Consider the following 24,290-nt stretch of genomic DNA (forward strand, 5'->3'; position numbering starts at 1 on the left):
CCACCGGGAAACAGAGGCCTCATCCACGGTCACACAGGCCTGAGGGGGTGCAACTAGACTGTTGTTTCTTCAGGCCCTCAGTGCTGGACATCATCCGGGATCCTCTGTGTGTGTCTTCCTCAGTCTGGTGTCCCTTCAGACCTTTCCCTAGTTTTCACAGGCTTGTTGTGTTGGTGTTCTTTGTCTGTTTGGAGACACATCCTTGATAAGCTTTGTGTTTCCACTCATTCGTCTCGCGATGTATGACCTGTCTTTTGCTTTTGTCGTGAGGTATTTCCCACAGTAGATATCTTTGATTTTGCAAAGTCCACTGTATTCTCTGGGTTTTTTTTTTTTTTTTTGTGGACTGGCTTTTAGTTTTGTGTGTGAAGACTCAAAGCACGTGTCCGGTTTCTGCTCATTGTTCTTCGAGATTTGTGACAAGTTTTCATGGAAAGTTTGTCTAGGGATAACTGGAAGTGAACTCGGTGTAAGGTGTCAAGTCTCCATCTCCATTCCTGTCATCCCCTGCAGTTTCCAATTCCCTGTTCCTGAGTGGTTTTAGAGACCTTGTGGGGAGTTTGGTTGCATTGGAGTTTGCATTTCCACCTTGATTCGATTCACACTGTTCTGCCCTCAGGGACACTGTCAAGGGGGAGTGAGGAGCAGCCTGCACTTCCAGCAGTGACCACACGGTGGGGCGAGTGCTGCTCTCCCCTCAGGGAGCCCCAGGCCACAGGCATCCCAGTGAGGAGCCAGCTCTGTGCTCAGCTGAAAGGAGTTAGTCTCTCAGGAGCCTCTGAGCCCTTGCCTTTGGATCACCCAGGGTGGGCATTTACTGGGACAGAAAAAATTGCCCTGAATTCCATGGACGGAAGAGCCTGGCTGTGTAGAGTTCGTGAGTTGCCGCGAATCAGACACAACTGAGGACACAAAAATTCTATAGATTAAAACACTTTTTGGGGGTGGGGGGGAGTGAAAGGGGGGGATGTGGGTTTTTTTGTCTTATATAATAGCCAAGGGAAATCTAGTTTAAACCTAAATTCACATAGACGGGAAAGGTATAGCTCTCCGTCACCCTATTAAAAAAAAAAAAAAAACTACTAAACTTTTCTGAAAGTTTATTTAGTAGCTTCCTTGAGCAGTTCATTGTGAAGCATTTTTTTTTTTTTCTGTGACATTGGCCTCATTAAAAAGCACGGTTTGCCTTTACTGGATAATTCTGTTCATTGGTTTCTTAGGGAACCTTGGTAATATTTGAGTTTCCTGGGGAGTATGGTCACATGACCTGGCCCTGGCCAATCGGTGCGTTCCACCTCCCTGGCCACTGTGATTGGCTCCGGGCTGGGGCAGTGCCCAATCGGGGCCCAGGGCCGGGCCTCCCGTTGGAAGCCAGGGGAAGACGAGCTGTCGTCCTGCTGGGGTAGGGGAAGGGGTGGGGCCGGGGGAGGTCAGGCTCCAGCAGTGGGAGGGGCGTGAGGCCCGCCTGCGGCAGTTGGTGACCTTCCTGCTCCCCTCAGGGCAGAGCCGCCGGCCTGAGAATGAGGGCGCTGCTGAGCCCAGGGCCTGGGATGGCCCGTTGCTGCTGTGGTCCCAGAGCTCCACCCGAGACCTGAGGGAAGCCGTCTGCCCGTGAGTCCTCTCCCGCTTGTCTGTCAGCTTGTTTGAACCATGCTGGGTTTTCTGCCCAGCTGGCTAAGGGGAGTCCCTGGAAATGCAAGGGTGTGGGTTTTGGCAGACTTCAGGGAAGACATGCCAGATGAGCCTGGGAGACTCCAGCTTAATCTGGATTCAGGAGATATCTCTTCGGGCCAGCTAGTAATTGTAGGATAAGCCTAATGAGTCTTCACAGGATGAAGAGAGTAACGTGCCAAGGTAGCAATCGATGTCCTCATTCGAGAGGATGAAGCTGGTGCTCAGAGAAGGGGGGAACTTGGCCACAGCAAGGAGGTGTGCACCCAGACAGAACCCCCAGATCCGGCCATTGGAGCTCAGGGAGGCCACTGGTGTGGCTTGTCCCTGTGGCAGGGGCCGAGGCACGCAGCCCACCCTGATTCCTGCGGGGGCCTGACTTGGGAAGTGCCATCTGGTAGCTTTGAGACTCACCAAACCAAATTGCACTGGAGAGAGGAGGGACACCTTCCTTCATCCACCCCCCACCCCCGCCGGATTCCCACATACCCTGACCCCTTTCTCCCGATTTCGGAGCCATTTCCAGAGTCCCGCTCATATGACCTCATTCGAAGTGCACTGTGGACGAGCTGCCATCTGCAGCTACTACCACAGCGGCCAAGGGCTTTAGCTCCCGACTACCTCCCTTCCTTTGGAACTTGGGGGCCCTCTACTCCCCACTTGCACACCACAGACCTTTGCTGAGGATTGTGGGGACCCTCACTCAGTTTGCAGTACGTTGTAGCCATCCCTGTCCTCTCTATACCTCCCTTGAAACTCAGCTTGTGAGCTCCTTTGGAGCAGCGTGGCCCACCTGGCTGCAACGGAAGAGACACAGCTGACAGTGAAACAACAGCTTAGATCTGAGACCCGGAAAGCTCTGTCAGAAGGGACCTCCCTCTTCACACCGTAGAGGCTGTAGGAGGCGCCAGGCTTTCGAACCAGTGCTGGGGCCAAAACGACTCCACAGCTGTTTTCCTTCCTGGGGAGGGTTCTGGCTCGAGTGGGAATGGCTCAAGTCTCCTAAGGTTCTGCAAGCCCACTGTGTGCAGATTCACGGTACACAGAGAGGAGAAGGTGGAGTCCTGCCCTGTAGGTGGTCACAGCTCACGGATGAGCCAGGCAGGCAGGCAGGCAGGGCATGAGAACACCTGAGCTGCCTTCATGAGTGAATGGTGTGGGGGCAGAGGAAGAGAAGCCGGTCTGCTCCCTCGTGTGGTGCCCCAGGCAGGTTGTCCCCAGAGGAAACCCTTACGACGGTGAGGACTATCACTGCTGTTTCCCAAGGGGTTCCGTCGGTGCGTGTCTTCCCCGGAGCGGTCAGGCCGTCTCTCAAGTACACGGGCCATGGGCATTGCCTCTCCTTGGAACTTCCCATGTGTTTCTCTTTTTTATGGAACAGTGATTTTCTAGAGGGGTTCTGGGCCACAAGGATGTTGGGTCATTTTCTAGCCTTCTGTCATGAAGAACGCTTTCCTGGGTGTTGGGGTGGTTTGTTGTTCCAGCTCCCTTTCTTGGCTTCTTTTGGGAGCTGGTGCAACAAGACGAGCTCAGCCTCTGCCTTCTGGCTGAGATGTCACCCTTGACACAGCAATGCCTGCCTGGAGATAATGATGGCAGTTGCCAAAAGGGCTTCGTTTGGCACATGGTATCTTGAAAGGACGTACACCGTCCTTTCAGATATCAAAGGCTAGTTCAAATGACATACAAATGAGAACTCTCCAATGGAGTCTTACAGTAGTTGGAGAGTCCAAAAAACACTCCTTCAGTCATTTCACTGAGAGTCATTGATTGCGGACACCAAGAATATAGGAAGGAATGCACAAAGAAAGGATGAAATTGTGTTCAGGATCGGGGGAAGGGATGAACAGGGCGTGCTTGCCTTGAATCCAGGCTTTGTTGGGGGGTGGGGCATAAAGATCAAACGGGTCTGAAACTACAAAGTGGTGATGGTAACACAGTATCACCAGAGTTACACAACAGTGTTCCCAAATTGCAACAATGATGAAAAAGTTTACTAATCCCAACTTAACCAACAAAAGTACAGGAAACCATACAAAAAATAAAACATCACCAGAAAGGTGGAAACAAACCAAATGCAAAGCAGTTCAGGGGAAAGGAACTCCATGTCCCCTGGGGGCAGACCGAGTTGCCAGCGTCCACGGTGAGCAGACGGGGATGGAGGCTGCAGAGCCGACCGCTCCCCTGGACGTGGTGTTTCCGGCAAGGGCTCTGGGTGTCTGTCCAGAGCGGGGGCTCGTTCTCCCTGCAGGGGTGGGTGAGTCATCGTGGGCGTCTGGGTGTTGCGCGGGAGCCAGGGCAGGCTCTCCCTGCCGAGGCGGTGACTCCTCCTCTGCCTCGGGTTCTCCTGCCAGAGCCCGAGCAGGTAGAGGTGCACGTGGAGGTGGAGGTTCTGGCTGAGGGGGTGGGACATCAGTGCCTGGGGCTGGGGGTCCTGCAGGCATGGAGATCCGATCTGCCCGGTGTGCTGGCCAGTACCCAGCTGGCCTGGTGTCTCTGCGAGGGCAAGTCTCGGTTCTCCATCTGCCCTCGGTGGATCCCTGGGTCCTGCACCTGGAGCCAGCACCTCTGTAGGGACAGGTCTGGGAAGCGGAGCCTGGTTCCAGTTGGAGGCCAGTGCTAGAGCTGGGGGAGAAGCAAAGTTTGCCCACAGGCCAGCCTTGGCATGTGCGTCTCCCGGGACAGAAAGCTTCCAAGAGATTCCCAAAGAATACCCAGCGTCGGATGTCTTTTGGGACTGAAGTGTGCAAGATGGGGGGCGGGGGGTGTGAGGCCAGCGCTTGCTGCAGGCCCAGCAGCAGCTTTCGGGGACTCGTCCCTGTGTAGCTCAGCACCCCCTCCCCACACACTCCCGTGCACCAGCCCCAGCGTCCTCACCTCTGTGCTCTGGCGTGCTGGGCTCCAGGTCCTCCTGCTGCCTCAGAGGCCGGTGTTCTCGGGACTCTGGGTCGGAGCCGGGTGTGCTGAGCTCCGTGGCAGCCTCAGACTGGGCCGCCGGGTGTATCCTGGGCGGTGTCTCGGCAGCAGGCCTTCCCCGCCTCCGCTTCTCCCCCGGTGGGGCTGATGCCTCCGTGGGCACGCTCACCTGGAGCCTGCACTGGGCCTCACGGGCGGGGGGGTGGTGCTCCGACCCCTCCCTCCGGGAGGTGGATGGGGTGTCCCCGTCCTCGGCCTCATCACGTGGGAAGCTCTGCAACGACAGTGACCGTCAGCCAGCCATGCTAGGAGTTTTCCGAGCTGGGCCTGGGCAGTGGAGCCGCTGCTTCTGCCTGCTCGAACTTCTCTTCCCAGAAGGGTCAGAGACGTGTGTCTGCTCAGATCCCCACCCGGGAGGAAAGAGACCCACCTGAGGGTGTGAGGTCCGCCTGGGCGGCCGCCGCTGCCCGCACTCTCCCCATCCCGCCCAGCCTGCTCTCCCCTGGGGTGTGGACACAACTTGTCCGCAGGCTTCTGACCCCACATCCGCCTGGGCTTCCTTGAGGGAGACACACCCCAAGAAACCCGCATCCACACACACAGGCAAAGGACCCGCTGTTTCCGGGTGGCATGGGAGAGGCGGCCTGGTCCGTCCTGGGGCTCCCCGTGTTACCTTTCTGTTTCTCCGGGCAAAGGGCCAGAGGCCTCTCGGGGGTGTCCTGAGCCAACGTCGACAGGGTGCCCGCGCACACTGCCTGTGAGCACTCCTGAGGCCCCGGCCTCTGGGCAGGGGCAAACAGCAGAACATCCTGGCAGCCAGTGAACTGGCTGGGGGCTCCTCTCCGCTCTGGAGGCCTGGATACCCGGGCTGCGGGTTCTGTTGGGTTCTGTTGCCGGCAGGTGACATCATCTCCTGGGGTTCGTGCTGAGGTCCCTTCCCCAAAACTTCCCAAGGGAATCTCTGGGTTTCTGACTGCTCGACCACCCCCCTTAGGCCATGTGCAGGCACAGTGACACCCACACAGCCCAGCCCACAGCCCTGGGGAGGCCTGGGTTCAGCCAGGGCCTGAGCTCCGAGGACCCCACTGCTCTCAGACCAGGCTCCTTCTTCTCATAAGTGGTGTGGCCCTGGACAAGCATATGCCCCTCAGGGTTGCCCCAGTCTCTCCATCTGCAGAGTGGTGGTCATTCTCCCATCTGCTTCCTAGGTCTGTCGGCCTACGAGCAGCTCCATGCCTTTCCACCTGGGGCCGATATCACGTGGAGCTTGTGCGCTGAGACTTCAGAAAGAAAGATTCCATCCAGGGCTGACACAGCACAGAATGGGGCAGAACGAGGCCTGGATGTGCCGTGGTACCCAGGAAAAGGCACTCCCCCTCCTGACTGTTTTGAGACCCCGCATCCAAGTTGGAGGACCGAAAGGAAGACTCGAAGGTCTCCCTCTCTTATAGAAAAGAGTAGCCAACTTTCTGCTCCTCTGTTTCCATTGAGATTCTGTTCAAGTGTCCCAGCTCGGCTTCTGCGGGTGGCTGAGCTTCTAATGGCTCCCTGCGTTCTTGTCTTTTCCTCTCCAAACCTTCCGTCCTTTTCCCCCTTCTGGGGTGGAAGGGCGCTGTCATTGCTTCTACCTTCGAGGCAGATTGAGGAAAAGTCTGGACCGTCGACTCCTTTCCTCTCTTTGGTTCCGTGTCTCTCTCTGGCTGTGTCCCTCTCTTTTCCTTTCTCAGTTCCGTCTGTGTCTTCCTCTTTCTCTCTCGTGTGTGGATGGATGGATGCTAGGGATGCACATGTATATGATTAGATGAGGGTTATGTTTTAGGGATAGGTTAGAGGGAGAGAAAGGCTTTAGGTCGGAGTTGGTCATGGGGGAAGGGTCAAGGGTGGTGGTGGTGGTGTTTCTTGGAATCTGAGTGCTGTGCATTCTTCGTCTCTTTCCATATGAACCCCTTCTCAGATACACCACTTGCAAGGAGTCTCTCATGTTCTGTTTCCTATCTTTTGCATTTGTGAATGCTTAGCTTCTCTGTTGTGAAGAGGTTCCATTGGATGGAAACCCATGGGTGTACTTCGTGTACCTCTTTGCCTTACTTGAAGAGACCCATTTCGACCTCCGCCCAGCAAATGGCAAGGAGACTCTGATGTTAAGGAGCCTTTGACCTACGCTTCTTTCTAGCTATCTCATGACATCAGTCTTTAGGGTGAGGTTTTCCCCCTATATTGAGGTGGTATGAGATCAAAACCAATAGCGTTCTTCAGATGTAGCTGTCTGGTTTTCCCATGGACATTGATTGAAGAGGCTTTCTTGTTCCCATTTGGATATTCTCCCCTTCTGTGTCAGAGATGAGTTGACCATGGATGCTGGGGTTTGTTTCTGGACCCTCCACTTTATTCCATCGATCTGGATCTGTGTGTGTTGTTGTATTCCCAATAGCATACTGTCCTGCTGCTGCTGCTGCGGCTAAGTCACTTCAGTCGTGTCTGACTCTGCGTGACCCCATGGCCTGCAGCCTACCAGGCTCCTCCGTCCAGGACGTTTTCCAGGCAAGAGTACTGGAGTGGGTCACCATTGCCTTCTCCGATACTCTCCTGAGGATCCTAGTTTGGTCGTCTAATTTCCTTTCACACAACCTTGGATGTCCGTATCGGGGCTTTTTCGTCGGATTGTATTGACAGTTTAGGCTCTTTTCTGTCTCCGTACCCCTTTTGCAATTCTTTGTTCGGTGCGAAAATGCATTGGCATTTTGGGAGGAATAGCATCGAAGCTGTGGATTGCCTTGTGGGGCTGTGACATCATTTTCCCAATAGGAATTCTTTCAAGCCCTGAGCACAGCTTCTCTTTCCAGTGATTGGTGTGGGCTTGATCTTCCTTCTTCCATCTCTCGCCGTTTTGTGAGAACAGGTCCATCCTTCCCTTCTGGGTTAGATGGACTGCTGGGTATCACTTCAGTGAATGGCATTGTCAGTGGGGGTGATAATTCCCTTCTCGTTGGAAGACTTTGCTGTGAGTATTAGAAATGCAAGTGACTTCTCTTCCCCTTCCTCCCTGTCCATCTCTCAGAGCCACCGGGAAACAGAGGCCTCATCCACGGTCACACAGGCCTGAGGGGGTGCAACTAGACTGTTGTTTCTTCAGGCCCTCAGTGCTGGACATCATCCGGGATCCTCTGTGTGTGTCTTCCTCAGTCTGGTGTCCCTTCAGACCTTTCCCTAGTTTTCACAGGCTTGTTGTGTTGGTGTTCTTTGTCTGTTTGGAGACACATCCTTGATAAGCTTTGTGTTTCCACTCATTCGTCTCGCGATGTATGACCTGTCTTTTGCTTTTGTCGTGAGGTCTTTCCCACAGTAGATATCTTTGATTTTGCAAAGTCCACTGTATTCTCTGGGTTTTTTTTTTTTTTTTGTGGACTGGCTTTTAGTTTTGTGTGTGAAGACTCAAAGCACGTGTCCGGTTTCTGCTCATTGTTCTTCGAGATTTGTGACAAGTTTTCATGGAAAGTTTGTCTAGGGATAACTGGAAGTGAACTCGGTGTAAGGTGTGAAGTCTCCATCTCCATTCCTGTCATCCCCTGCAGTTTCCAATTCCCTGTTCCTGAGTGGTTTTAGAGACCTTGTGGGGAGTTTGGTTGCATTGGAGTTTGCATTTCCACCTTGATTCGATTCACACTGTTCTGCCCTCAGGGACACTGTCAAGGGGGAGTGAGGAGCAGCCTGCACTTCCAGCAGTGACCACACGGTGGGGCGAGTGCTGCTCTCCCCTCAGGGAGCCCCAGGCCACAGGCATCCCAGTGAGGAGCCAGCTCTGTGCTCAGCTGAAAGGAGTTAGTCTCTCAGGAGCCTCTGAGCCCTTGCCTTTGGATCACCCAGGGTGGGCATTTACTGGGACAGAAAAAATTGCCCTGAATTCCATGGACGGAAGAGCCTGGCTGTGTAGAGTTCGTGAGTTGCCGCGAATCAGACACAACTGAGGACACAAAAATTCTATAGATTAAAACACTTTTTGGGGGTGGGGGGGAGTGAAAGGGGGGGATGTGGGTTTTTTTGTCTTATATAATAGCCAAGGGAAATCTAGTTTAAACCTAAATTCACATAGACGGGAAAGGTATAGCTCTCCGTCACCCTATTAAAAAAAAAAAAAAAAAACTACTAAACTTTTCTGAAAGTTTATTTAGTAGCTTCCTTGAGCAGTTCATTGTGAAGCATTTTTTTTTTTTTTCTGTGACATTGGCCTCATTAAAAAGCACGGTTTGCCTTTACTGGATAATTCTGTTCATTGGTTTCTTAGGGAACCTTGGTAATATTTGAGTTTCCTGGGGAGTATGGTCACATGACCTGGCCCTGGCCAATCGGTGCGTTCCACCTCCCTGGCCACTGTGATTGGCTCCGGGCTGGGGCAGTGCCCAATCGGGGCCCAGGGCCGGGCCTCCCGTTGGAAGCCAGGGGAAGACGAGCTGTCGTCCTGCTGGGGTAGGGGAAGGGGTGGGGCCGGGGGAGGTCAGGCTCCAGCAGTGGGAGGGGCGTGAGGCCCGCCTGCGGCAGTTGGTGACCTTCCTGCTCCCCTCAGGGCAGAGCCGCCGGCCTGAGAATGAGGGCGCTGCTGAGCCCAGGGCCTGGGATGGCCCGTTGCTGCTGTGGTCCCAGAGCTCCACCCGAGACCTGAGGGAAGCCGTCTGCCCGTGAGTCCTCTCCCGCTTGTCTGTCAGCTTGTTTGAACCATGCTGGGTTTTCTGCCCAGCTGGCTAAGGGGAGTCCCTGGAAATGCAAGGGTGTGGGTTTTGGCAGACTTCAGGGAAGACATGCCAGATGAGCCTGGGAGACTCCAGCTTAATCTGGATTCAGGAGATATCTCTTCGGGCCAGCTAGTAATTGTAGGATAAGCCTAATGAGTCTTCACAGGATGAAGAGAGTAACGTGCCAAGGTAGCAATCGATGTCCTCATTCGAGAGGATGAAGCTGGTGCTCAGAGAAGGGGGGAACTTGGCCACAGCAAGGAGGTGTGCACCCAGACAGAACCCCCAGATCCGGCCATTGGAGCTCAGGGAGGCCACTGGTGTGGCTTGTCCCTGTGGCAGGGGCCGAGGCACGCAGCCCACCCTGATTCCTGCGGGGGCCTGACTTGGGAAGTGCCATCTGGTAGCTTTGAGACTCACCAAACCAAATTGCACTGGAGAGAGGAGGGACACCTTCCTTCATCCACCCCCCACCCGCGCCGGATTCCCACATACCCTGACCCCTTTCTCCCGATTTCGGAGCCATTTCCAGAGTCCCGCTCATATGACCTCATTCGAAGTGCACTGTGGACGAGCTGCCATCTGCAGCTACTACCACAGCGGCCAAGGGCTTTAGCTCCCGACTACCTCCCTTCCTTTGGAACTTGGGGGCCCTCTACTCCCCACTTGCACACCACAGACCTTTGCTGAGGATTGTGGGGACCCTCACTCAGTTTGCAGTACGTTGTAGCCATCCCTGTCCTCTCTATACCTCCCTTGAAACTCAGCTTGTGAGCTCCTTTGGAGCAGCGTGGCCCACCTGGCTGCAACGGAAGAGACACAGCTGACAGTGAAACAACAGCTTAGATCTGAGACCCGGAAAGCTCTGTCAGAAGGGACCTCCCTCTTCACACCGTAGAGGCTGTAGGAGGCGCCAGGCTTTCGAACCAGTGCTGGGGCCAAAATGACTCCACAGCTGTTTTCCTACCTGGGGAGGGTTCTGGCTCGAGTGGGAATGGCTCAAGTCTCCTAAGGTTCTGCAAGCCCACTGTGTGCAGATTCACGGTACACAGAGAGGAGAAGGTGGAGTCCTGCCCTGTAGGTGGTCACAGCTCACGGATGAGCCAGGCAGGCAGGCAGGCAGGGCATGAGAACACCTGAGCTGCCTTCATGAGTGAATGGTGTGGGGGCAGAGGAAGAGAAGCCGGTCTGCTCCCTCGTGTGGTGCCCCAGGCAGGTTGTCCCCAGAGGAAACCCTTACGACGGTGAGGACTATCACTGCTGTTTCCCAAGGGGTTCCGTCGGTGCGTGTCTTCCCCGGAGCGGTCAGGCCGTCTCTCAAGTACACGGGCCATGGGCATTGCCTCTCCTTGGAACTTCCCATGTGTTTCTCTTTTTTATGGAACAGTGATTTTCTAGAGGGGTTCTGGGCCACAAGGATGTTGGGTCATTTTCTAGCCTTCTGTCATGAAGAACGCTTTCCTGGGTGTTGGGGTGGTTTGTTGTTCCAGCTCCCTTTCTTGGCTTCTTTTGGGAGCTGGTGCAACAAGACGAGCTCAGCCTCTGCCTTCTGGCTGAGATGTCACCCTTGACACAGCAATGCCTGCCTGGAGATAATGATGGCAGTTGCCAAAAGGGCTTCGTTTGGCACATGGTATCTTGAAAGGACGTACACCGTCCTTTCAGATATCAAAGGCTAGTTCAAATGACATACAAATGAGAACTCTCCAATGGAGTCTTACAGTAGTTGGAGAGTCCAAAAAACACTCCTTCAGTCATTTCACTGAGAGTCATTGATTGGGGACACCAAGAATATAGGAAGGAATGCACAAAGAAAGGATGAAATTGTGTTCAGGATCGGGGGAAGGGATGAACAGGGCGTGCTTGCCTTGAATCCAGGCTTTGTTGGGGGGTGGGGCATAAAGATCAAACGGGTCTGAAACTACAAAGTGGTGATGGTAACACAGTATCACCGGAGTTACACAACAGTGTTCCCAAATTGCAACAATGATGAAAAAGTTTACTAATCCCAACTTAACCAACAAAAGTACAGGAAACCATACAAAAAATAAAACATCACCAGAAAGGTGGAAACAAAGCAAATGCAAAGCAGTTCAGGGGAAAGGAACTCCATGTCCCCTGGGGGCAGACCGAGTTGCCAGCGTCCACGGTGAGCAGACGGGGATGGAGGCTGCAGAGCCGACCGCTCCCCTGGACGTGGTGTTTCCGGCAAGGGCTCTGGGTGTCTGTCCAGAGCGGGGGCTCGTTCTCCCTGCAGGGGTGGGTGAGTCATCGTGGGCGTCTGGGTGTTGCGCGGGAGCCAGGGCAGGCTCTCCCTGCCGAGGCGGTGACTCCTCCTCTGCCTCGGGTTCTCCTGCCAGAGCCCGAGCAGGTAGAGGTGCACGTGGAGGTGGAGGTTCTGGCTGAGGGGGTGGGACATCAGTGCCTGGGGCTGGGGGTCCTGCAGGCATGGAGATCCGATCTGCCCGGTGTGCTGGCCAGTACCCAGCTGGCCTGGTGTCTCTGCGAGGGCAAGTCTCGGTTCTCCATCTGCCCTCGGTGGATCCCTGGGTCCTGCACCTGGAGCCAGCACCTCTGTAGGGACAGGTCTGGGAAGCGGAGCCTGGTTCCAGTTGGAGGCCAGTGCTAGAGCTGGGGGAGAAGCAAAGTTTGCCCACAGGCCAGCCTTGGCATGTGCGTCTCCCGGGACAGAAAGCTTCCAAGAGATTCCCAAAGAATACCCAGCGTCGGATGTCTTTTGGGACTGAAGTGTGCAAGATGGGGGGCGGGGGGGTGTGAGGCCAGCGCTTGCTGCAGGCCCAGCAGCAGCTTTCGGGGACTCGTCCCTGTGTAGCTCAGCACCCCCTCCCCACACACTCCCGTGCACCAGCCCCAGCGTCCTCACCTCTGTGCTCTGGCGTGCTGGGCTCCAGGTCCTCCTGCTGCCTCAGAGGCCGGGGTTCTCGGGACTCTGGGCCGGAGCCGGGTGTGCTGAGCTCCGTGGCAGCCTCAGACTGGGCCGCCGGGTGTAATCTGGGCGGTGTCTCGGCAGCAGGCCTTCCCCGCCTCCGCTTCTCCCCAGGTGGGGCTGATGCCTCCGTGGGCACGCTCACCTGGAGCCTGCACTGGGCCTCACGGGCGGGGGGGTGGTGCTCCGACCCCTCCCTCCGGGAGGTGGATGGGGTGTCCCCGTCCTCGGCCTCATCACGTGGGAAGCTCTGCAACGACAGTGACCGTCAGCCAGCCATGCTAGGAGTTTTCCGAGCTGGGCCTGGGCAGTGGAGCCACTGCTTCTGCCTGCTCGAACTTCTCTTCCCAGAAGGGTCAGAGACGTGTGTCTGCTCAGATCCCCACCTGGGAGGAAAGAGACCCACCTGAGGGTGTGAGGTCCGCCTGGGCGGCCGCCGCTGCCCGCACTCTCCCCATCCCGCCCAGCCTGCTCTCCCCTGGGGTGTGGACACAACTTGTCCGCAGGCTTCTGACCCCACATCCGCCTGGGCTTCCTTGAGGGAGACACACCCCAAGAAACCCGCATCCACACACACAGGCAAAGGACCCGCTGTTTCCGGGTGGCATGGGAGAGGCGGCCTGGTCCGTCCTGGGGCTCCCCGTGTTACCTTTCTGTTTCTCCGGGCAAAGGGCCAGAGGCCTCTCGGGGGTGTCCTGAGCCAACGTCGACAGGGTGCCCGCGCACACTGCCTGTGAGCACTCCTGAGGCCCCGGCCTCTGGGCAGGGGCAAACAGCAGAACATCCTGGCAGCCAGTGAACTGGCTGGGGGCTCCTCTCCGCTCTGGAGGCCTGGATACCCGGGCTGCGGGTTCTGTTGGGTTCTGTTGCCGGCAGGTGACATCATCTCCTGGGGTTCATGCTGAGGTCCCTTCCCCAAAACTTCCCAAGGGAATCTCTGGGTTTCTGACTGCTCGACCACCCCCCTTAGGCCATGTGCAGGCACAGTGACACCCACACAGCCCAGCCCACAGCCCTGGGGAGGCCTGGGTTCAGCCAGGGCCTGAGCTCCGAGGACCCCACTGCTCTCAGACCAGGCTCCTTCTTCTCATAAGTGGTGTGGCCCTGGACAAGCATATGCCCCTCAGGGTTGCCCCAGTCTCTCCATCTGCAGAGTGGTGGTCATTCTCCCATCTGCTTCCTAGGTCTGTCGGCCTACGAGCAGCTCCATGCCTTTCCACCTGGGGCCGATATCACGTGGAGCTTGTGCGCTGAGACTTCAGAAAGAAAGATTCCATCCAGGGCTGACACAGCACAGAATGGGGCAGAACGAGGCCTGGATGTGCCGTGGTACCCAGGAAAAGGCACTCCCCCTCCTGACTGTTTTGAGACCCCGCATCCAAGTTGGAGGACCGAAAGGAAGACTCGAAGGTCTCCCTCTCTTATAGAAAAGAGTAGCCAACTTTCTGCTCCTCTGTTTCCATTGAGATTCTGTTCAAGTGTCCCAGCTCGGCTTCTGCGGGTGGCTGAGCTTCTAATGGCTCCCTGCGTTCTTGTCTTTTCCTCTCCAAACCTTCCGTCCTTTTCCCCCTTCTGGGGTGGAAGGGCGCTGTCATTGCTTCTACCTTCGAGGCAGATTGAGGAAAAGTCTGGACCGTCGACTCCTTTCCTCTCTTTGGTTCCGTGTCTCTCTCTGGCTGTGTCCCTCTCTTTTCCTTTCTCAGTTCCGTCTGTGTCTTCCTCTTTCTCTCTCGTGTGTGGATGGATGGATGCTAGGGATGCACATGTATATGATTAGATGAGGGTTATGTTTTAGGGATAGGTTAGAGGGAGAGAAAGGCTTTAGGTCGGAGTTGGTCATGGGGGAAGGGTCAAGGGTGGTGGTGGTGTTGTTTCTTGGAATCTGAGTGCTGTGCATTCTTCGTCTCTTTCCATATGAACCCCTTCTCAGATACACCACTTGCAAGGAGTCTCTCATGTTCTGTTTCCTATCTTTTGCATTTGTGAATGCTTAGCTTCTCTGTTGTGAAGAGGTTCCATTGGATGGAAACCCATGGGTGTACTTCGTGTACCTCTTTGCCTTACTTGAAGAGACCCATTTCGACCTCCGCCCAGCAAATGGCAAGGAGACTCTGATGTTAAGGAGCCTTTGACCTACGCTTCTTTCTAGCTATCTCATGACATCAGTCTTTAGGGTGAGGTTTTCCCCCTATATTGAGGTGGTATGAGATCAAAACCAATAGCGTTCTTCAGATGTAGCTGTCTGGTTTTCCCATGGACATTGATTGAAGAGGCTTTCTTGTTCCCATTTGGATATTCTCCCCTTCTGTGTCAGAGATGAGTTGACCATGGATGCTGGGGTTTGTTTCTGGACCCTCCACTTTATTCCATCGATCTGGATCTGTGTGTGTTGTTGTATTCCCAATAGCATACTGTCCTGCTGCTGCTGCTGCGGCTAAGTCACTTCAGTCGTGTCTGACTCTGCGTGACCCCATGGCCTGCAGCCTACCAGGCTCCTCCGTCCAGGACGTTTTCCAGGCAAGAGTACTGGAGTGGGTCACCATTGCCTTCTCCGATACTCTCCTGAGGATCCTAGTTTGGTCGTCTAATTTCCTTTCACACAACCTTGGATGTCCGTATCGGGGCTTTTTCGTCGGATTGTATTGACAGTTTAGGCTCTTTTCTGTCTCCGTACCCCTTTTGCAATTCTTTGTTCGGTGCGAAAATGCATTGGCATTTTGGGAGGAATAGCATCGAAGCTGTGGATTGCCTTGTGGGGCTGTGACATCATTTTCCCAATAGGAATTCTTTCAAGCCCTGAGCACAGCTTCTCTTTCCAGTGATTGGTGTGGGCTTGATCTTCCTTCTTCCATCTCTCGCCGTTTTGTGAGAACAGGTCCATCCTTCCCTTCTGGGTTAGATGGACTGCTGGGTATCACTTCAGTGAATGGCATTGTCAGTGGGGGTGATAATTCCCTTCTCGTTGGAAGACTTTGCTGTGAGTATTAGAAATGCAAGTGACTTCTCTTCCCCTTCCTCCCTGTCCATCTCTCAGAGCCACCGGGAAACAGAGGCCTCATCCACGGTCACACAGGCCTGAGGGGGTGCAACTAGACTGTTGTTTCTTCAGGCCCTCAGTGCTGGACATCATCCGGGATCCTCTGTGTGTGTCTTCCTCAGTCTGGTGTCCCTTCAGACCTTTCCCTAGTTTTCACAGGCTTGTTGTGTTGGTGTTCTTTGTCTGTTTGGAGACACATCCTTGATAAGCTTTGTGTTTCCACTCATTCGTCTCGCGATGTATGACCTGTCTTTTGCTTTTGTCGTGAGGTCTTTCCCACAGTAGATATCTTTGATTTTGCAAAGTCCACTGTATTCTCTGGGTTTTTTTTTTTTTTTTTGTGGACTGGCTTTTAGTTTTGTGTGTGAAGACTCAAAGCACGTGTCCGGTTTCTGCTCATTGTTCTTCGAGATTTGTGACAAGTTTTCATGGAAAGTTTGTCTAGGGATAACTGGAAGTGAACTCGGTGTAAGGTGTCAAGTCTCCATCTCCATTCCTGTCATCCCCTGCAGTTTCCAATTCCCTGTTCCTGAGTGGTTTTAGAGACCTTGTGGGGAGTTTGGTTGCATTGGAGTTTGCATTTCCACCTTGATTCGATTCACACTGTTCTGCCCTCAGGGACACTGTCAAGGGGGAGTGAGGAGCAGCCTGCACTTCCAGCAGTGACCACACGGTGGGGCGAGTGCTGCTCTCCCCTCAGGGAGCCCCAGGCCACAGGCATCCCAGTGAGGAGCCAGCTCTGTGCTCAGCTGAAAGGAGTTAGTCTCTCAGGAGCCTCTGAGCCCTTGCCTTTGGATCACCCAGGGTGGGCATTTACTGGGACAGAAAAAATTGCCCTGAATTCCATGGACGGAAGAGCCTGGCTGTGTAGAGTTCGTGAGTTGCCGCGAATCAGACACAACTGAGGACACAAAAATTCTATAGATTAAAACACTTTTTGGGGGTGGGGGGGAGTGAAAGGGGGGGATGTGGGTTTTTTTGTCTTATATAATAGCCAAGGGAAATCTAGTTTAAACCTAAATTCACATAGACGGGAAAGGTATAGCTCTCCGTCACCCTATTAAAAAAAAAAAAAAAACTACTAAACTTTTCTGAAAGTTTATTTAGTAGCTTCCTTGAGCAGTTCATTGTGAAGCATTTTTTTTTTTTTCTGTGACATTGGCCTCATTAAAAAGCACGGTTTGCCTTTACTGGATAATTCTGTTCATTGGTTTCTTAGGGAACCTTGGTAATATTTGAGTTTCCTGGGGAGTATGGTCACATGACCTGGCCCTGGCCAATCGGTGCGTTCCACCTCCCTGGCCACTGTGATTGGCTCCGGGCTGGGGCAGTGCCCAATCGGGGCCCAGGGCCGGGCCTCCCGTTGGAAGCCAGGGGAAGACGAGCTGTCGTCCTGCTGGGGTAGGGGAAGGGGTGGGGCCGGGGGAGGTCAGGCTCCAGCAGTGGGAGGGGCGTGAGGCCCGCCTGCGGCAGTTGGTGACCTTCCTGCTCCCCTCAGGGCAGAGCCGCCGGCCTGAGAATGAGGGCGCTGCTGAGCCCAGGGCCTGGGATGGCCCGTTGCTGCTGTGGTCCCAGAGCTCCACCCGAGACCTGAGGGAAGCCGTCTGCCCGTGAGTCCTCTCCCGCTTGTCTGTCAGCTTGTTTGAACCATGCTGGGTTTTCTGCCCAGCTGGCTAAGGGGAGTCCCTGGAAATGCAAGGGTGTGGGTTTTGGCAGACTTCAGGGAAGACATGCCAGGTGAGCCTGGGAGACTCCAGCTTAATCTGGATTCAGGAGATATCTCTTCGGGCCAGCTAGTAATTGTAGGATAAGCCTAATGAGTCTTCACAGGATGAAGAGAGTAACGTGCCAAGGTAGCAATCGATGTCCTCATTCGAGAGGATGAAGCTGGTGCTCAGAGAAGGGGGGAACTTGGCCACAGCAAGGAGGTGTGCACCCAGACAGAACCCCCAGATCCGGCCATTGGAGCTCAGGGAGGCCACTGGTGTGGCTTGTCCCTGTGGCAGGGGCCGAGGCACGCAGCCCACCCTGATTCCTGCGGGGGCCTGACTTGGGAAGTGCCATCTGGTAGCTTTGAGACTCACCAAACCAAATTGCACTGGAGAGAGGAGGGACACCTTCCTTCATCCACCCCCCACCCCCGCCGGATTCCCACATACCCTGACCCCTTTCTCCCGATTTCGGAGCCATTTCCAGAGTCCCGCTCATATGACCTCATTCGAAGTGCACTGTGGACGAGCTGCCATCTGCAGCTACTACCACAGCGGCCAAGGGCTTTAGCTCCCGACTACCTCCCTTCCTTTGGAACTTGGGGGCCCTCTACTCCCCACTTGCACACCACAGACCTTTGCTGAGGATTGTGGGGACCCTCACTCAGTTTGCAGTACGTTGTAGCCATCCCTGTCCTCTCTATACCTCCCTTGAAACTCAGCTTGTGAGCTCCTTTGGAGCAGCGTGGCCCACCTGGCTGCAACGGAAGAGACACAGCTGACAGTGAAACAACAGCTTAGATCTGAGACCCGGAAAGCTCTGTCAGAAGGGACCTCCCTCTTCACACCGTAGAGGCTGTAGGAGGCGCCAGGCTTTCGAACCAGTGCTGGGGCCAAAATGACTCCACAGCTGTTTTCCTACCTGGGGAGGGTTCTGGCTCGAGTGGGAATGGCTCAAGTCTCCTAAGGTTCTGCAAGCCCACTGTGTGCAGATTCACGGTACACAGAGAGGAGAAGGTGGAGTCCTGCCCTGTAGGTGGTCACAGCTCACGGATGAGCCAGGCAGGCAGGCAGGCAGGGCATGAGAACACCTGAGCTGCCTTCATGAGTGAATGGTGTGGGGGCAGAGGAAGAGAAGCCGGTCTGCTCCCTCGTGTGGTGCCCCAGGCAGGTTGTCCCCAGAGGAAACCCTTACGACGGTGAGGACTATCACTGCTGTTTCCCAAGGGGTTCCGTCGGTGCGTGTCTTCCCCGGAGCGGTCAGGCCGTCTCTCAAGTACACGGGCCATGGGCATTGCCTCTCCTTGGAACTTCCCATGTGTTTCTCTTTTTTATGGAACAGTGATTTTCTAGAGGGGTTCTGGGCCACAAGGATGTTGGGTCATTTTCTAGCCTTCTGTCATGAAGAACGCTTTCCTGGGTGTTGGGGTGGTTTGTTGTTCCAGCTCCCTTTCTTGGCTTCTTTTGGGAGCTGGTGCAACAAGACGAGCTCAGCCTCTGCCTTCTGGCTGAGATGTCACCCTTGACACAGCAATGCCTGCCTGGAGATAATGATGGCAGTTGCCAAAAGGGCTTCGTTTGGCACATGGTATCTTGAAAGGACGTACACCGTCCTTTCAGATATCAAAGGCTAGTTCAAATGACATACAAATGAGAACTCTCCAATGGAGTCTTACAGTAGTTGGAGAGTCCAAAAAACACTCCTTCAGTCATTTCACTGAGAGTCATTGATTGGGGACACCAAGAATATAGGAAGGAATGCACAAAGAAAGGATGAAATTGTGTTCAGGATCGGGGGAAGGGATGAACAGGGCGTGCTTGCCTTGAATCCAGGCTTTGTTGGGGGGTGGGGCATAAAGATCAAACGGGTCTGAAACTACAAAGTGGTGATGGTAACACAGTATCACCGGAGTTACACAACAGTGTTCCCAAATTGCAACAATGATGAAAAAGTTTACTAATCCCAACTTAACCAACAAAAGTACAGGAAACCATACAAAAAATAAAACATCACCAGAAAGGTGGAAACAAAGCAAATGCAAAGCAGTTCAGGGGAAAGGAACTCCATGTCCCCTGGGGGCAGACCGAGTTGCCAGCGTCCACGGTGAGCAGACGGGGATGGAGGCTGCAGAGCCGACCGCTCCCCTGGACGTGGTGTTTCCGGCAAGGGCTCTGGGTGTCTGTCCAGAGCGGGGGCTCGTTCTCCCTGCAGGGGTGGGTGAGTCATCGTGGGCGTCTGGGTGTTGCGCGGGAGCCAGGGCAGGCTCTCCCTGCCGAGGCGGTGACTCCTCCTCTGCCTCGGGTTCTCCTGCCAGAGCCCGAGCAGGTAGAGGTGCACGTGGAGGTGGAGGTTCTGGCTGAGGGGGTGGGACATCAGTGCCTGGGGCTGGGGGTCCTGCAGGCATGGAGATCCGATCTGCCCGGTGTGCTGGCCAGTACCCAGCTGGCCTGGTGTCTCTGCGAGGGCAAGTCTCGGTTCTCCATCTGCCCTCGGTGGATCCCTGGGTCCTGCACCTGGAGCCAGCACCTCTGTAGGGACAGGTCTGGGAAGCGGAGCCTGGTTCCAGTTGGAGGCCAGTGCTAGAGCTGGGGGAGAAGCAAAGTTTGCCCACAGGCCAGCCTTGGCATGTGCGTCTCCCGGGACAGAAAGCTTCCAAGAGATTCCCAAAGAATACCCAGCGTCGGATGTCTTTTGGGACTGAAGTGTGCAAGATGGGGGGCGGGGGGGTGTGAGGCCAGCGCTTGCTGCAGGCCCAGCAGCAGCTTTCGGGGACTCGTCCCTGTGTAGCTCAGCACCCCCTCCCCACACACTCCCGTGCACCAGCCCCAGCGTCCTCACCTCTGTGCTCTGGCGTGCTGGGCTCCAGGTCCTCCTGCTGCCTCAGAGGCCGGGGTTCTCGGGACTCTGGGTCGGAGCCGGGTGTGCTGAGCTCCGTGGCAGCCTCAGACTGGGCCGCCGGGTGTAATCTGGGCGGTGTCTCGGCAGCAGGCCTTCCCCGCCTCCGCTTCTCCCCAGGTGGGGCTGATGCCTCCGTGGGCACGCTCACCTGGAGCCTGCACTGGGCCTCACGGGCGGGGGGGTGGTGCTCCGACCCCTCCCTCCGGGAGGTGGATGGGGTGTCCCCGTCCTCGGCCTCATCACGTGGGAAGCTCTGCAACGACAGTGACCGTCAGCCAGCCATGCTAGGAGTTTTCCGAGCTGGGCCTGGGCAGTGGAGCCACTGCTTCTGCCTGCTCGAACTTCTCTTCCCAGAAGGGTCAGAGACGTGTGTCTGCTCAGATCCCCACCTGGGAGGAAAGAGACCCACCTGAGGGTGTGAGGTCCGCCTGGGCGGCCGCCGCTGCCCGCACTCTCCCCATCCCGCCCAGCCTGATCTCCCCTGGGGTGTGGACACAACTTGTCCGCAGGCTTCTGACCCCACATCCGCCTGGGCTTCCTTGAGGGAGACACACCCCACGAAACCCGCATCCACACACACAGGCAAAGGACCCGCTGTTTCCGGGTGGCATGGGAGAGGCGGCCTGGTCCGTCCTGGGGCTCCCCGTGTTACCTTTCTGTTTCTCCGGGCAAAGGGCCAGAGGCCTCTCGGGGGTGTCCTGAGCCAACGTTGACAGGGTGCCCGCGCACACTGCCTGTGAGCACTCCTGAGGCCCCGGCCTCTGGGCAGGGGCAAACAGCAGAACATCCTGGCAGCCAGTGAACTGGCTGGGGGCTCCTCTCCGCTCTGGAGGCCTGGATACCCGGGCTGCGGGTTCTGTTGGGTTCTGTTGCCGGCAGGTGACATCATCTCCTGGGGTTCGTGCTGAGGTCCCTTCCCCAAAACTTCCCAAGGGAATCTCTGGGTTTCTGACTGCTCGACCACCCCCCTTAGGCCATGTGCAGGCACAGTGACACCCACACAGCCCAGCCCACAGCCCTGGGGAGGCCTGGGTTCAGCCAGGGCCTGAGCTCCGAGGACCCCACTGCTCTCAGACCAGGCTCCTTCTTCTCATAAGTGGTGTGGCCCTGGACAAGCATATGCCCCTCAGGGTTGCCCCAGTCTCTCCATCTGCAGAGTGGTGGTCATTCTCCCATCTGCTTCCTAGGTCTGTCGGCCTACGAGCAGCTCCATGCCTTTCCACCTGGGGCCGATATCACGTGGAGCTTGTGCGCTGAGACTTCAGAAAGAAAGATTCCATCCAGGGCTGACACAGCACAGAATGGGGCAGAACGAGGCCTGGATGTGCCGTGGTACCCAGGAAAAGGCACTCCCCCTCCTGACTGTTTTGAGACCCCGCATCCAAGTTGGAGGACCGAAAGGAAGACTCGAAGGTCTCCCTCTCTTATAGAAAAGAGTAGCCAACTTTCTGCTCCTCTGTTTCCATTGAGATTCTGTTCAAGTGTCCCAGCTCGGCTTCTGCGGGTGGCTGAGCTTCTAATGGCTCCCTGCGTTCTTGTCTTTTCCTCTCCAAACCTTCCGTCCTTTTCCCCCTTCTGGGGTGGAAGGGCGCTGTCATTGCTTCTACCTTCGAGGCAGATTGAGGAAAAGTCTGGACCGTCGACTCCTTTCCTCTCTTTGGTTCCGTGTCTCTCTCTGGCTGTGTCCCTCTCTTTTCCTTTCTCAGTTCCGTCTGTGTCTTCCTCTTTCTCTCTCGTGTGTGGATGGATGGATGCTAGGGATGCACATGTATATGATTAGATGAGGGTTATGTTTTAGGGATAGGTTAGAGGGAGAGAAAGGCTTTAGGTCGGAGTTGGTCATGGGGGAAGGGTCAAGGGTGGTGGTGGTGTTGTTTCTTGGAATCTGAGTGCTGTGCATTCTTCGTCTCTTTCCATATGAACCCCTTCTCAGATACACCACTTGCAAGGAGTCTCTCATGTTCTGTTTCCTATCTTTTGCATTTGTGAATGCTTAGCTTCTCTGTTGTGAAGAGGTTCCATTGGATGGAAACCCATGGGTGTACTTCGTGTACCTCTTTGCCTTACTTGAAGAGACCCATTTCGACCTCCGCCCAGCAAATGGCAAGGAGACTCTGATGTTAAGGAGCCTTTGACCTACGCTTCTTTCTAGCTATCTCATGACATCAGTCTTTAGGGTGAGGTTTTCCCCCTATATTGAGGTGGTATGAGATCAAAACCAATAGCGTTCTTCAGATGTAGCTGTCTGGTTTTCCCATGGACATTGATTGAAGAGGCTTTCTTGTTCCCATTTGGATATTCTCCCCTTCTGTGTCAGAGATGAGTTGACCATGGATGCTGGGGTTTGTTTCTGGACCCTCCACTTTATTCCATCGATCTGGATCTGTGTGTGTTGTTGTATTCCCAATAGCATACTGTCCTGCTGCTGCTGCTGCGGCTAAGTCACTTCAGTCGTGTCTGACTCTGCGTGACCCCATGGCCTGCAGCCTACCAGGCTCCTCCGTCCAGGACGTTTTCCAGGCAAGAGTACTGGAGTGGGTCACCATTGCCTTCTCCGATACTCTCCTGAGGATCCTAGTTTGGTCGTCTAATTTCCTTTCACACAACCTTGGATGTCCGTATCGGGGCTTTTTCGTCGGATTGTATTGACAGTTTAGGCTCTTTTCTGTCTCCGTACCCCTTTTGCAATTCTTTGTTCGGTGCGAAAATGCATTGGCATTTTGGGAGGAATAGCATCGAAGCTGTGGATTGCCTTGTGGGGCTGTGACATCATTTTCCCAATAGGAATTCTTTCAAGCCCTGAGCACAGCTTCTCTTTCCAGTGATTGGTGTGGGCTTGATCTTCCTTCTTCCATCTCTCGCCGTTTTGTGAGAACAGGTCCATCCTTCCCTTCTGGGTTAGATGGACTGGTGGGTATCACTTCAGTGAATGGCATTGTCAGTGGGGGTGATAATTCCCTTCTCGTTGGAAGACTTTGCTGTGAGTATTAGAAATGCAAGTGACTTCTCTTCCCCTTCCTCCCTGTCCATCTCTCAGAGCCACCGGGAAACAGAGGCCTCATCCACGGTCACACAGGCCTGAGGGGGTGCAACTAGACTGTTGTTTCTTCAGGCCCTCAGTGCTGGACATCATCCGGGATCCTCTGTGTGTGTCTTCCTCAGTCTGGTGTCCCTTCAGACCTTTCCCTAGTTTTCACAGGCTTGTTGTGTTGGTGTTCTTTGTCTGTTTGGAGACACATCCTTGATAAGCTTTGTGTTTCCACTCATTCGTCTCGCGATGTATGACCTGTCTTTTGCTTTTGTCGTGAGGTCTTTCCCACAGTAGATATCTTTGATTTTGCAAAGTCCACTGTATTCTCTGGGTTTTTTTTTTTTTTTTGTGGACTGGCTTTTAGTTTTGTGTGTGAAGACTCAAAGCACGTGTCCGGTTTCTGCTCATTGTTCTTCGAGATTTGTGACAAGTTTTCATGGAAAGTTTGTCTAGGGATAACTGGAAGTGAACTCGGTGTAAGGTGTCAAGTCTCCATCTCCATTCCTGTCATCCCCTGCAGTTTCCAATTCCCTGTTCCTGAGTGGTTTTAGAGACCTTGTGGGGAGTTTGGTTGCATTGGAGTTTGCATTTCCACCTTGATTCGATTCACACTGTTCTGCCCTCAGGGACACTGTCAAGGGGGAGTGAGGAGCAGCCTGCACTTCCAGCAGTGACCACACGGTGGGGCGAGTGCTGCTCTCCCCTCAGGGAGCCCCAGGCCACAGGCATCCCAGTGAGGAGCCAGCTCTGTGCTCAGCTGAAAGGAGTTAGTCTCTCAGGAGCCTCTGAGCCCTTGCCTTTGGATCACCCAGGGTGGGCATTTACTGGGACAGAAAAAATTGCCCTGAATTCCATGGACGGAAGAGCCTGGCTGTGTAGAGTTCGTGAGTTGCCGCGAATCAGACACAACTGAGGACACAAAAATTCTATAGATTAAAACACTTTTTGGGGGTGGGGGGGAGTGAAAGGGGGGGATGTGGGTTTTTTTGTCTTATATAATAGCCAAGGGAAATCTAGTTTAAACCTAAATTCACATAGACGGGAAAGGTATAGCTCTCCGTCACCCTATTAAAAAAAAAAAAAAAAACTACTAAACTTTTCTGAAAGTTTATTTAGTAGCTTCCTTGAGCAGTTCATTGTGAAGCATTTTTTTTTTTTTTCTGTGACATTGGCCTCATTAAAAAGCACGGTTTGCCTTTACTGGATAATTCTGTTCATTGGTTTCTTAGGGAACCTTGGTAATATTTGAGTTTCCTGGGGAGTATGGTCACATGACCTGGCCCTGGCCAATCGGTGCGTTCCACCTCCCTGGCCACTGTGATTGGCTCCGGGCTGGGGCAGTGCCCAATCGGG

General features: G+C 54.6%; 3 protein-coding genes and 1 long non-coding RNA gene across 4 annotated transcripts in view; 1 reads left to right on the forward strand and 3 right to left on the reverse strand.

The window, feature by feature from the left end:
* LOC145534150 (uncharacterized) overlaps window positions 1-24,290 on the forward strand; it is a 694,441-nt gene that overhangs the window by 453,682 nt on the left and 216,469 nt on the right. The window contains exons 61-63 of the long non-coding RNA XR_014074276.1: window positions 1,500-1,611; window positions 9,149-9,260; window positions 16,797-16,908. This is a non-coding gene — a long non-coding RNA (uncharacterized LOC145534150). The remainder of the gene's footprint in view (window positions 1-1,499; window positions 1,612-9,148; window positions 9,261-16,796; window positions 16,909-24,290) is intronic.
* Window positions 3,644-5,931, reverse strand: LOC145533995 (uncharacterized). Its single transcript, XM_081561356.1, has 3 exons — window positions 5,261-5,931; window positions 4,549-4,861; window positions 3,644-4,296 (listed from the first exon to the last, which is right to left on the reverse strand). Exons 1-3 carry the CDS (start codon window positions 5,495-5,497, stop codon window positions 3,668-3,670), a joined length of 1,179 nt encoding a protein of 392 aa, XP_081417482.1. The 5' UTR covers window positions 5,498-5,931; the 3' UTR covers window positions 3,644-3,667.
* Window positions 11,285-13,094, reverse strand: LOC145534124 (uncharacterized). Its single transcript, XM_081561497.1, has 3 exons — window positions 12,911-13,094; window positions 12,199-12,511; window positions 11,285-11,945 (listed from the first exon to the last, which is right to left on the reverse strand). The coding sequence occupies exons 1-3, from the start codon at window positions 13,043-13,045 to the stop codon at window positions 11,317-11,319; spliced, it is 1,077 nt and encodes a 358-aa protein (XP_081417623.1). The 5' UTR covers window positions 13,046-13,094; the 3' UTR covers window positions 11,285-11,316.
* Window positions 18,933-24,018, reverse strand: LOC145534024 (uncharacterized). Its single transcript, XM_081561390.1, has 3 exons — window positions 20,559-24,018; window positions 19,847-20,159; window positions 18,933-19,593 (listed from the first exon to the last, which is right to left on the reverse strand). Exons 1-3 carry the CDS (start codon window positions 20,793-20,795, stop codon window positions 18,965-18,967), a joined length of 1,179 nt encoding a protein of 392 aa, XP_081417516.1. The 5' UTR covers window positions 20,796-24,018; the 3' UTR covers window positions 18,933-18,964.

Source organism: Giraffa tippelskirchi, chromosome 14, assembly GCF_054371585.1.
Source record: "Giraffa tippelskirchi isolate mGirTip1 chromosome 14, T2T-mGirTip1v1.2.pri, whole genome shotgun sequence".
NCBI lineage: Eukaryota > Metazoa > Chordata > Mammalia > Artiodactyla > Giraffidae > Giraffa > Giraffa tippelskirchi.